The sequence below is a fragment of the Tinamus guttatus genome, unplaced genomic scaffold (assembly GCF_059628265.1).
Source record: "Tinamus guttatus ecotype Peru unplaced genomic scaffold, ASM5962826v1 Tinamus_guttatus_pri_ptg000473l, whole genome shotgun sequence".
In the NCBI taxonomy this organism is placed as follows: domain Eukaryota; kingdom Metazoa; phylum Chordata; class Aves; order Tinamiformes; family Tinamidae; genus Tinamus; species Tinamus guttatus.
In genome coordinates, this window is record NW_028289007.1 from 2,030,825 (window position 1) to 2,043,104 (window position 12,280).

The 12,280-nt window shown below is 37.2% G+C and overlaps 1 protein-coding gene across 1 annotated transcript in view; it reads left to right on the forward strand.

The window, feature by feature from the left end:
- The window catches only part of PRKN (parkin RBR E3 ubiquitin protein ligase), a 541,751-nt gene that overhangs the window by 436,524 nt on the left and 92,947 nt on the right, over window positions 1-12,280 (forward strand). The window contains exon 9 of the mRNA XM_088532999.1: window positions 2,728-2,877. Within this exon, the coding sequence (XP_088389125.1) occupies window positions 2,728-2,877 (150 nt within the window). The remainder of the gene's footprint in view (window positions 1-2,727; window positions 2,878-12,280) is intronic.

A 12,280-nucleotide genomic window follows, 5' to 3' on the forward strand; every position in this document is an offset into this window, starting at 1 on the left:
GAAATGATGAATTACATCCTATTTTTCTCTATTAATTATGAGGGACAGTCTAAACAACCAGCACAACCATCAGCATCACCACTGTGGAAATCTAAGCTCAGTGAAATGAATCCCACCTTAAACATCCAGTTAAGGGTCACAGGTAAAGTAAACCAGTGATAGAATATCCTTTAAGATCTGATAAAAGCATATGATCAAAAATACTTCCAAGGCTCTAAAGTCATTCCAGTGCTTTTGAAAACTGACTTGTCTTAAACATGTTGATTGCATGAGGACTGTGTGATATGTATGGCTGTGATGTACCAGGAGAAAATGCCTCCAGTAGATATAGTCTCTGGTGATATACAAATAGCTCATCAAGAATTCATGAATAAGTGTTTTGGTCCTCTACAAGCCTTTTATAAATGCACCTTTAATGTAAAGCAAGATGATTTGTTTCAGACCACAGAATACAGCATATAAATCAGCATATTTTATGTATGACTGTGTAATGGCAGCAAGCATGTATACACTCTGCTACTACAGATTTTAGTTGGTTTCTGAGTTTTCACTAAGCTACTGCATAGGTACAGAAAAAAGAAATTGTAAAATGACATTACAAGAGTATATCTGGACTTTGGAGGTTGGAATCAGGCTGTTAACTAGACAGCAAGATGTGCAAGTATACTTAGTAGAATCTCTCCTGTCTTCAAATTGACCCATTTGTTTGGATTTTGCAGTGTGAAAATAATTATACAATGATTTGGTATGATTTCTGTGCAGAACCTGTATAAAACATCAAATTCCCTGGTTAAAATATGACTTCTTTCTCCCTCTCCCCAGTAGGACGATTTCCTTTGTGTAACTTAGGAAGTCAGATTGATTCCAACCTTTCCTACTCTCCATTCTGTGTATCAAAAAAAGAAGGAGAGGAGACAGGAGGAATCACTTTGTGCCCTTTTATGCTAAGTTGGGTGCTGGAAAATATACCTTTTTTTTCAGCTGAGAATTTATAATGGAAATGCCGACAGAATCTCAACCAGAGTGTCATTGCCGTTTGTCTCTATAATAAGAAGCTACTAGCAATCAAACATTCAGCACAATGGAGTGTTACCTTTTAACAGGGTAAGACAATCTCCATCCTCACCTTCAGGTCCAGTCCGTGCCCTGAAGAAAAATTAGGTCAGCAGAGAGCTTTGCAGCTGTGATTACCAGTGATTCTGTTCAAGGCCAGCAGAATGACTCAGAGCACTCAGCATATATTTATTGCAAGGATCACAAACTTTCCTGAAAATTGATAGAGTCCAATATTAAATATTCATTCCATTAATCTAGGTTTGAGCATAACAGTAACATAGAGAAACAACAGTTGACTTGTTGAGACCTACATTCGGGCAGAACTTGCAGACACATCTTTTAATTTTCCTCAAATACTCCTGTCTTCAAAATCCAGGGAGTAATATCTTCACTCACGATTTCTGGCTGCCTTTCATGCATTGAGCATTATTTTGAACGCATTCTCTCCCTTTGGATTTTGCTTTTCTTTTGAGAGTGGGTTTGTCTGGATTTTTTTTCTTAGACAAATATTTGATACTTCAAGTTTAGAGAATTTTTTTTTCCTTATGAAATGCAACGCTTTTATGTCTGTATATTATACTGTATATCTCTCTATATACTATACGGTTTTTAAAAGTTATGTACTATTCGGAAACACAAACCAGTATAACAAGAAATGTTATGGCAACATTTGCAAAAGAATCTTCTTAAATGTACCTGCAAAATATGCAGTGTCTTTGTAATTCAAGATGTGCTTTGTGTATGAGATTTTGCTTCTGCTGCTTCAGTTTTCCTCATTGCATTCCTTTGAAGGGGGTTGGAGGTTGGAGAGAAGATTTTTAGTTGTTTTCCAAAAAAAAAAAAAAAACAGACTTATGAGATAAAAACTTATGAAGTACTAAACACCATTGTGACTGCTGAATCATAAAGCGTTTATTGTTTTCTCACACCACAACATCGTTCGTCTCCCTCAGAGAAAATTCACACAACTCCCTTCCTCTTTGGCTTTTTGGATTTTCCCTTTCTGTTCTGTGGGGCTGTTCGAACCGCATGCTTTCATTTATTTCACTCTGCAGCAGATCAGATTTATAAGGGAATCTAAAGCCCGCTTTACAGTGGCCATATAGCCACTAGTGTGGAACTGCATTAATACTGCACCTAGAGTGGACACGATTTACATGTACACAGCATGATTTGTACTTGCTCAGCTTATCTCAGCTTGAAAGCAGGGTAAATTTGACCAGGGAAGGTTATTGCAGTTGCATCAATCATTTTAGAGTAGAGTTTGTGTAATTTGAGGATTCACCAGGAGCTAAAAACCCTATATACAGCATTCATCGGTTTCTGGCTTTGGACATTATTTTAGACATTTGCAGTAATTACTTAATAGCAATATAAGGGTGCTTGAGGTTATTTATAGGAAGAGCCTGCTGTTTTCTCATGTTAATATTGCACATGATTCTCTGGTGTTGAAAATGATAGCTGTGAGTGGGAGAATGAGGCATCCGATGCAACCTGGAGCACAGTGACCCATACCCCTTCTGCTGCAATGCCAAGGAGTCCTAAATATCTGACAAGGAACCTGAAATGAAAAAAAAAATGACTCTGTTGTGTGGGATAGGCTCAGGCTCCAATTTTATGTACCTTTTTTGCATGCTACTGGAGTTGTAACGTGCCTCTGTTGTGTTGTAGTACAACCGCTACCAGCGCTATGGGGCTGAGGAGTGCGTGCTGCAGATGGGGGGAGTGCTGTGCCCCACGCCTGGCTGCGGAGCCGGCCTGCTTCCCGAACCTGGAGCGAGGAAGATTGTGTGCGAACCAAACAACGGCTTTGGCTGTGGGGTAAGAACGAACATTTTCCTACCAGCTCTGCGGGAAACTCATCGTATGACTTAAGAAGGGGGAAAAGATCACATTTTCCTTTCCCATTTAGTGACTCCACATTGCCATCCATACCAGAGTGATGGCACTCTGATACAATTTATACAGTACCATACCTTAGGATACAGTACCATACCTTAGGAATGACGGCTTCATCATGTAGATTATGTCCATCCCAGAATTCCTTGCATTAACTGCTTTAAGTTGCTGACCTAAGTAGAGCTAGAAGTTGAACTGTGCGGATGACAAGGCAAAAGCACTTTGACTTTCTTCGGTTTCTCAGCAAAACCGAACAGCATCTAGAGAAACCCATTCATTATTATATTAACACCACCATATTTATAGATAAAGAGAAAAAAGGACTGAGAGAGAGAGAGAGAGAGAGAGAAAATGATAGTCAGTGATATCGCAGTTACATTGCTTATGTATTTTAAGATATATAATGAAGAGATAGAAATGTTTTTACTTTCTCATAACAATTGCTTTTTAGCAGAGGGCTTGCACAATTAATGGTGTGTTTTTGGAAAACAAAAACAGGTGACACTTGGAAATGTTTTTCTAAGGGGTTAAATTGTGCAGATCAGTGATTTTTTTGGCAGTAGAACTAACAGGTGACTTAAAAAAAGACGTTGCAGGGAAAATAGTAATGAATGGAGATAAAGCCATATATAACAGATTCTCTTAGTTGTTTGACTGGAGTAACTAACTGACTTTTGTACTAAGAAACTCTTTCTATGTTTGGTATCATTCTGAATTCCATGCAGGCTATGAGCAAAGTAAAAATATTTATATTCATAAAATATTACCATGTTCTTCCTGCCGTCTTTCTTGGTGGAAAATGCACTTTTTACTACAGTTTCGATGTTGCTCAAACTGTATCATGGAAGAATAATGTTCTGCTGAACTAGGAAGTTGCAGTAACTTGTCTTCTATGAGTAGGTTAGCATCTGTCAACCTTGGTAAAGCTTCCTATCTGTCCATGCAGTGGTGCATGTAAACTACAGTATTCCCCAGACTCACTGAGCAGACAGAGGGCTATAAAGTAGAAGAAGAAGGTGGGAAAGTAATGATAAACAAGACTGAGTAAACGAAAAGAAATGCCTCCAAATTAACTTTTGGGAATTGGTTAAAAAAGGTAAAATCACAAATAATTTTTATGCTGCTCTTTGCCTTGAAATGATGAAAATCCAGCTGCATTTTGCAACTTCATTCATCATCATTTTGAGTCTGGAATTGCGCTGTAAATAAAGTGTACATAACATAAAGGATTGATGTATTGCCTAGTTTAGCAAACCGTTCTGTTTCCTTTTATGGACTCTGTGCTGTACTTTCTGGTGACCAGATTTGTAGTCGTAAGTTTGAACTTACCTTTTGGTTTGGGTTATGTGATATCTTGAACAACAGAGTGTACAATTCACTTGGGCTGAAATGAGGATCATGAGACTGGTCTGCAAGCCAAATTTGGGTAACATTCAGGCCTTTCCTCAGAATCTACAATTAGGCATAATGAAGCAGGGTGGAAATAAGTGCCTTCGGCTCTTTTTTGCCCCCTGACAAATGATAACCTTAAGCAATGTTTGTGGCAACACGTTTCCTGCAAGGGTGCTAGCACTGCACGCCATACGTCCAGACCAAATGAGAGGTGTGCGTCTATGCACTCCACTGTCCAAATTTGAGGATATTGATAATTTTTTTTCTGATATGGAAACAAAAAAAAGCAACAACTGAGTCTGCTGTATCTTCACAGAGTCTACCACATAGTTTTGTGATGCACAGGGGTTGTTGTTGATTTTGCATGTGGTGACTTGCACATTAGGAGACCCATGGTACCCTCAGGAAGGCTCAAGAGGAGATTGCAACTTTCCTCGAGTGCTCCTTGAGGGAGCTCGTTCAGGGTAAGAAAGTCCCAGGCATTGCAGCACCAGAGAGCTGCAGCCCAGCAGTGGGGCCTGCAGCTCTCGAAGAAGAGCAGGGGAGGGAAAAGGTCCCCCTTGGGATCCGCAAGCAACGACCAAGTCAGCTGCCAGTCAGAAAGTCAAGGATTTGCCTTGCAGATTTCGATGCCTTTTGCAATATTTAACTGTATGGCTTATGTTAGGAGGCAAGATCCATTTTGAAAATGCTTAGCAAATATATAAAGAACCTCTATCAATATATAGCAGAACCTATATCAATATATTTGAACGTCTATCTTGGGGTAAAATTCAGAGGTGATGACAGAGCTAATAGCTGAATTTACATCTAACTTTGATGATCTGTTTCCACCTGAAAGACCTCTTTGGCAAACATCTGTCTGCTGCACAGAGCGAATTGGTTATTCTTCTCTGAATTTCAGTATCAGAGTAGCTGACAGCTGTGTGGGGTGATAGGGTGGAACAGGGGAAGTAGGAGGGATCTGTTTTCAAAAAAAACAGTAAATGAGAAGGCTTTTTCAGATTCCTTTTTAGAAAAGGAGGGGAAAAAATATGCACAGACTGTCATAATTCATGTTTTGTGACCCTGCATTCTGATCCCCTCAATTGAAACTGCAACGCACAAGTGAGAAGTCAACCTTAATGCCTTTGCAATGAAACAGAAAATGGAACAGAAAATACTACAGCCCTAAGAAGGGAGCAGAAAAGGTGGGGCTGTTTCATCTCTTTTACACTGTATTTATTGTTCTGTAAGGAAAATGCCATTGAGGAATGTTCAGATTTTATGAAAGTTGCATTCCCTTCCAGGACAGGTGAAATTTTAAGACTGCAGACTGCAAGTGTTTCCTGAAAAATCAATAAATACAAATATCATGTCCTCCTTATTAATAGAATTCCTAGACCATTGTATTACATCGAATAAAATCCTTAAGGCAATTTCAGTCTTCCAGGCACTTTTTTTTTCCCATTGATTTGATTTTGCATTCTTCTTTCATAGCTTAGGAAGCACATGCCAAAAGCAATTTCAGTATATTTATAGAAAAAAATAGCGTTAATGATTGTCTGCCTATTTCATAAAGCTTAATAAAATAGAAAGCACTCTAAAATAGTTGCATGAAAAGTGCAATATCCATTCCAATGGTTTGCAAAGCTCTTTTCTGCAGTTCATTATCTTCTGTTCAGACATCTTCTGCCATGCATGCTGCTTCTTCAGTGCTATTTTTAAGTGCACTAATACGTACATATGTGGACCCAAATATTTTGGAAAAAGACTTGACAAATAAGTTGTTACTCACTTTCGTTAATTTTGGTTAGCCAAATGGTGATTGTGTCACTTTGGGCTGTCCTTTTTGTCCTACTGGGGAGGATGTGTAATGAGGGTGTTTCTTTTAGAGATACGTATCTTGAATGGAGTGCCATGTTGGTGCAATTGGAAATACTCTTTCAGAGCTATTTCATACACAATAGTCCAGAAGAGTACCTGAGTCAGGGGATGTAAAGCACTTTTCCCTTCTGGCAGCTAGAAGTATTCTGTGTTATCAAGTTCAGGCCTGATGCAATACCTTGTCATGATCAGCAAGTACTTTCTTTGTTGAAATTCAATCTGTCTTGTGTATAGTTTAAGGATAGTATTACATATACAGTGCCTTATCAAAATGTTTGAAAGTCTGACTAACCTAAAAGACTTTATTTTTAAAGTTATTTGTAGATACACAGGGTTAGTTCAATGTGCCTTGCTCTGCATCAGCATGTGCCTTGCTCTGCATCACTAGTAGCAGGAAAATCTTGAATGGATGCAAAGAAAGAATAAACACCTTTGAAGATACTTCCAGATACAAAGAGAGTCAATAAGGATAACGCTAAGACAATCTTTGAAGATACTTCAAATATATATATATATAATATTTTGAGTTTTATAATCAGATTGATAAAAGGTCACAACTGAAGCAGGACTGCATACACGGCAATCTGGATTTCCGGTTCTAAATGGGAACGCAAGCAAAAACAAGAACAGGAATAAGGGGCTCTGAGGTTTTGAAAAACAGAGGGATAATTTAGACAAGAAAAGACCTCAAGACCTTTTTGTCATTTATGAAACACTAAAATGGAAATGAAGGATTTATCTTTTATCTAGTGCTTCTACTAAAATTGAAGGTTTCCTCTTTCTTATTACGTTTGAGATAACTATCCTTGTTCTGTATATCATTAAGTTTTTGCTTTTAAGAAAATTCACAAGAAATATATTACTGAGGATAAGGTAATATTTGAAGAAATTGCTAAAATTAAGAAGCTGACTCACAGCAAGAGTGTTTCAGAACATCATGAGACAGACATTTTCTATTATTGCTAAGTACTGAGTTGCCAGCACCATGCACAAGCTCGAAGCAGTAATATATTGCTTTCCTCTGTCGGCTGGGCACTCCAGCCTTTAGAAAGTGGAATTCCATCTCGTTGACACATTATGCTTCAGTAGCTAAGCAAGTTGTTTCATTGCTAAAATATGACAGATTTTCCCAACATTCTTTTTTGATTTGTGTATTTTTTGTTTGCTTGTTTGTTTTCCAGTGAGGTTTTCTTTGACTTATAAAGAATTGTAAAAACATGGAACTTTTTAACATGTGGTAAAATTTTGATGTTTTTATAAAATCTTCACCCCAGACCAGCACTGTACAATTAACAAACTATGTCTTGTTATCAAGAGACTCTATTTCCTTTGCCCAAGTCTTGCTGTGTTGCAACTCATTGATTTTGTGACAAATATGAAGTGCAGATATCGAGAGTGAGTGGCTAAAGGAATATAGAGAAATTTTCCATCATAAATAATGTGGATTGCATTAGTCCATAAAACTAACAAAGATGAAACAATTAGTTGTCATAAGGAGAGCAAATCAATTACTTGTGCTTAGTTTAGTAAGTAGAATACCATTTTTTCTTTTACCTCACAAATCAAGGAGAACTAAGTTGTAGAATAATATCAGAAAATTACATATGATTCTCTTCAGCTCTATCTGAGAAAGCAATACCTGTGACTGCTAGAAATACAGAATATTATGGTGTGTTCCATATTATACAATCAAAGTCCATGCCCCTTGAAATACATAGGGTGTAGTTTCTGCTTGATGTCTGCATCCTGCAGGCATCTGGAAAATGGTTATCATGCAGTAAATGTGCAATATCTTGATTCACTTTTCTATGGCTATAATAGTACTTCACCATTTAATATCTGTTTTATGGAATCTGAGAAAGAAGGGGAGAGAAGGTAGAGAGAATAGTAGCTGGTTACCTGACAGAGGGATGGAAGCAGCCGGCTTCTTAAATCTGTAGCATCAGACTGCAGGCAGCAGGATATACCTGACTGAGAGAAATTGTATCAGAGAAAACTAGGATTAAATTCTTGCCTAGGAAGATAAGTCAAAACTGGACACGCAGAACTGGAACCAGAGGGGCTAAAACTGCTTTCTGTGAATCTGAACCAGCTCAGACTGGGATTTGTAAATTAATGTTTTGTAGAACAAAAATAACCCTCATCTTACCAGTTTGTCTGAAATGGGAATGAGTTAAAAGTGCGAGCATGTTAGACCCATTTTACATTGAGAGCTGAGATAAAAGCTGAATTAAAAATCATATTGGTGGTTGTATTTAGGACTTACCAATTTTTTTTTTTTTTTGGCTTGTCAACTGTTAGATCACAGTTGCATTGAAAAATGCTAGAGATTTGGAGATACCAAGCAATGAGCTTTGTCACACGCTTAATATAAATTCTGGAGGTCAAAGCTACCTGGCCTCAAATTTCTTCTCTTGGAGAAAGGGAAGAAGGGCATTTTACAATAGATGAAATGTGCGAATGTGAACAATTCAAAGCATTGATGGTTTACCATAAATTTTATCACACAGATTTGGAAAAACATCTTGAAAAGAAATGTGAAAGAAAACCTGCCTTTAGATACCCACTGAATATGTAGGTCAGGATTAAGCTGAATGCAAGACCTGAAGAACAAATTTGCTTTCTGATCTCATTGTCAGGGAACTTGAAATGCAGTGTTTAACTTGGTGGGTGTCCCACATATTAGCTCCAGGAATTCTGGGGGCATTTCTCACCTAGTCAATTCCTAGCTATTGCAGGAACCTCAGGCTTTCCTGATATCTTGAGTCTATTTTGGTCTGTGCCTGTGGCACTCTACAGTTCAGTCTCTTGATGACCGAAGTGCTCTCATCTAATTAAAATAATTGGACTCTAGGTAGCAATATTGGGGTGATATTTAATGACTTCTGATACCCGGGAGATTGTATTAGATGAGCTCATGGTTCTGTCAAGCCTTAAATGCACTGGAAGATTATGAATGGAGAGGACTTGGCGCAACTTTCGTCTCACTACTCCTGTCCTACTCAACCAAATACCTAGAAATGTCTGTCATGTAGCCAGTAAGGAAAGACTTAAGAGTGTAACAGTAGGAGAGAGGGAGAAATAAACTCCAATTATTAGATTTTCTATTGAATTCTGCATGCATGGGAAACAGAGCTCTGTCTCCTCACTTCATACTCAGTATTGTAGTATGTAGTATGAGGTAAGATTATCGCCCCTTTTTTGATAGAAACATTTTGTACATCATTGGAAAGAATAGCAGACTTAAATAGGATTTCCTTCAGGTCATGGTTTAAAAAAAAAAAATCCTGCTTATAACAGTCTATTCTAGACCATAGGAGGTGCTCTCCTGCATAGAAATTTTACATACTGTCCACAATTCTACAATAGATGAGGCGAATACAAGGAAATGTAAACTATCAGAACCAGGATTTAATTTGTTATAAGAAGCGGGTTGGTAAGTGAGCTACTGGAGAAGGAACGATAGTGCCATCAGCAAGGGCCATGTGTCCCTGTGAAGGGCAGCCACCAACAGCGGGACTTCAGTTATGTGAGTGGTTTATTTGAGCAATCTTCTAGAAACTTTCTGAGTTTGAATGGAGAGGAAAAACTGAAGAACTGAAGAAAAAGCTGAATGCAGGAAAACTACTTATAAATGAAAAAGAAAATAAATACAAATCCGAGTGAGCTTATTTAGTGCTTTTCATGTAAAAACTTCCTGAGGCGCTTTGGATTGTATTGTGGCATTATTGTAAAACACAAGAGCCACTTAATCAATGAAAAAAAAAGGAGTAAAAAGATAGGATTAGAAAAATAAGATTTGAGATTAGAATGAACCTATTGACTGGCATTTGTAGGTTAGCCAGGGGAAAATATTCAGAGTTGTGAACACACAAAACTAAAGAAAAACTGTCCACATTATGTCCTGGTGTAATTTTGGCCAACAGGCCAACTCAAAAGTAAACCTCAAGTCTTATGAGGAAAGTGGCTCATGTAGATCCTGAATTAAGCATCTCTTTCTCTAGCTTTTGCGGCAGCTGTAGCCTGGCAGGACTGTCTTCACTTCACTGGATGTCAGAGTGAAAAGTGAGATATAAATTGGGGGTGTGAGTCTATTCTGTGTAGATGCAAATATAGAAAGCAGCAGTTTTTGTCAGTCTAGACTTAGGATAATGAGACTTTTTTATAGTAAAAAATGAGAGCTTTTTTTCTCAATCTTACCTTCATTCTCTGGAGTGCAGTAGTGAAGTAGAGCTGAAGCAAAACTGAGCCAGGAAGAGCTTTACCTATCTAGGTATGTTCGGATTATAAGTGAGATGGTAGCATGGCACATTTTCACAGTGCTGCGAAATGGATTGCACAAAGCACACCACGTGCAAGCATGGGGAGAGGTCACAGAAAAGCTAGAGGCTGTGCTTCCTCAGAAAAGGGAAGACTTTCCATGTGAAGACAAACCAGAAGACACCTGCCACTTCCCTATGTTGTATATAAAGTGTCTTACTGGGCCTTTTAAGCAAGAGTTCTTCCATGTTCTTGCAATTTTTCCCATGTATCTGTGGATTAAGGCACCCACTGAGTAAAGGGACTACTATGTCTTTCTTCAATACAAGAGAAATTTTTTTTCTGCAGTGCATGTTACAATATTAACAGGTACTAAAGAGAACTCGAATTGGGCTACACACTTTAAACAGTGAAGGAAAAATGGCATTAAAATACTTAAATATAAATAGTTGATTTTTTTAATAAAATAAAATTAAATGCAATTTCCATGCAGAAAAATAAACAACCTTTAAAAATATTATTAAGCAGAGAGCAGTTATTCAGTGGTCAGCTTTCTTCAATAAGTTATCTAATAATGATGTCACACACAGAGCTTTATTAATTCAAAACCATTTCAGAGAGACAGCAAAGCTGCCATTCCACAATCAAAGCTGATTTTGAAGTGCTGAAACAAAGCTGATTTTCAATTATCAGAGTCCAAAAAAAGCATCTGAAAACTGCCTTGATTGCTGAAAAACTGCTATCTTTTCATGTTGGATAAGTCAAAACAGATAGATGATGCTTATGAAGCTTCAAATAAAAATCCACTTCTAACAAAGCATAAGCATAAAAAGTTCAACCCAAAAGAGATTATTTGGAGAAAGTTATAAGCTTGTGAAAATGAACTTAGAAGTTGCATCTCAATTTTAACAATAGTATTAATATAGTTAAACTGTAATATAGGAAGTAAACAACAATGAAAATAAAGTGAAAAAAGTAATGAACAAATTAAATCAAGAACATCCCTTGCACAGTAAAATGATAATACTCTTAATGAAAAGCAAGGATGTAGGTTTGTGAGAACAAAGACCCAATGTAATTCATTGGGAAATAATAATCTGTAATGCAGTACTTACAAAGGCATCATAAAGCAGAAGAAAAGAGAAAATTCTGATAAAGATGATAAAATGTATCTGTGAATGAAGGCCTTGACTACAGGCCGGATGTCATGGCTGGATAGCCAGGTCCCAGTTAACTCCATTTTAACCCTGTATTTCTCAAAATTAAATCATCTATAGCACTATTTTTTCGCCAAAAAAAGCTCTTAGGTTAAATTGGATGACAAGCATGACCATGATAGAAAATCTATTCCAGTGACACTTTAAAGACATGAGTGAAGAGATAAAGAATGAGGTTTAAAGATACTGGTGGCTCACTTGTTCAGACTGAGTCAGTGGTAAAATAATGTGCTTAAGACTGCTGTTGGTCCATTAAAAATATCACATAGCAGTAGAGTGTTTTGTACTTAATCTCTGTCATTTCCTTTTTATACCAGTGAAAATGATCATATATATAGTAATACTGAGTAGTGACAATGATGAGTCCCTTGTATGTATCAAAATATTTTGAAAGATGCATTTTAGGCCATTAATCTAAAACCAATAATTAATATTAAATATGATATGCAAAGAAAATAATAGATATGCAAACACATGCCACAGCATTATATTTAATGAAAGTTTGTCAGTGCTTTTCTACTTATTTTTCCCTTCAAACTGAAATGAATGCAAATATTCCGTCCTGCTCAGGAGAATCCTTGAATGTGCAT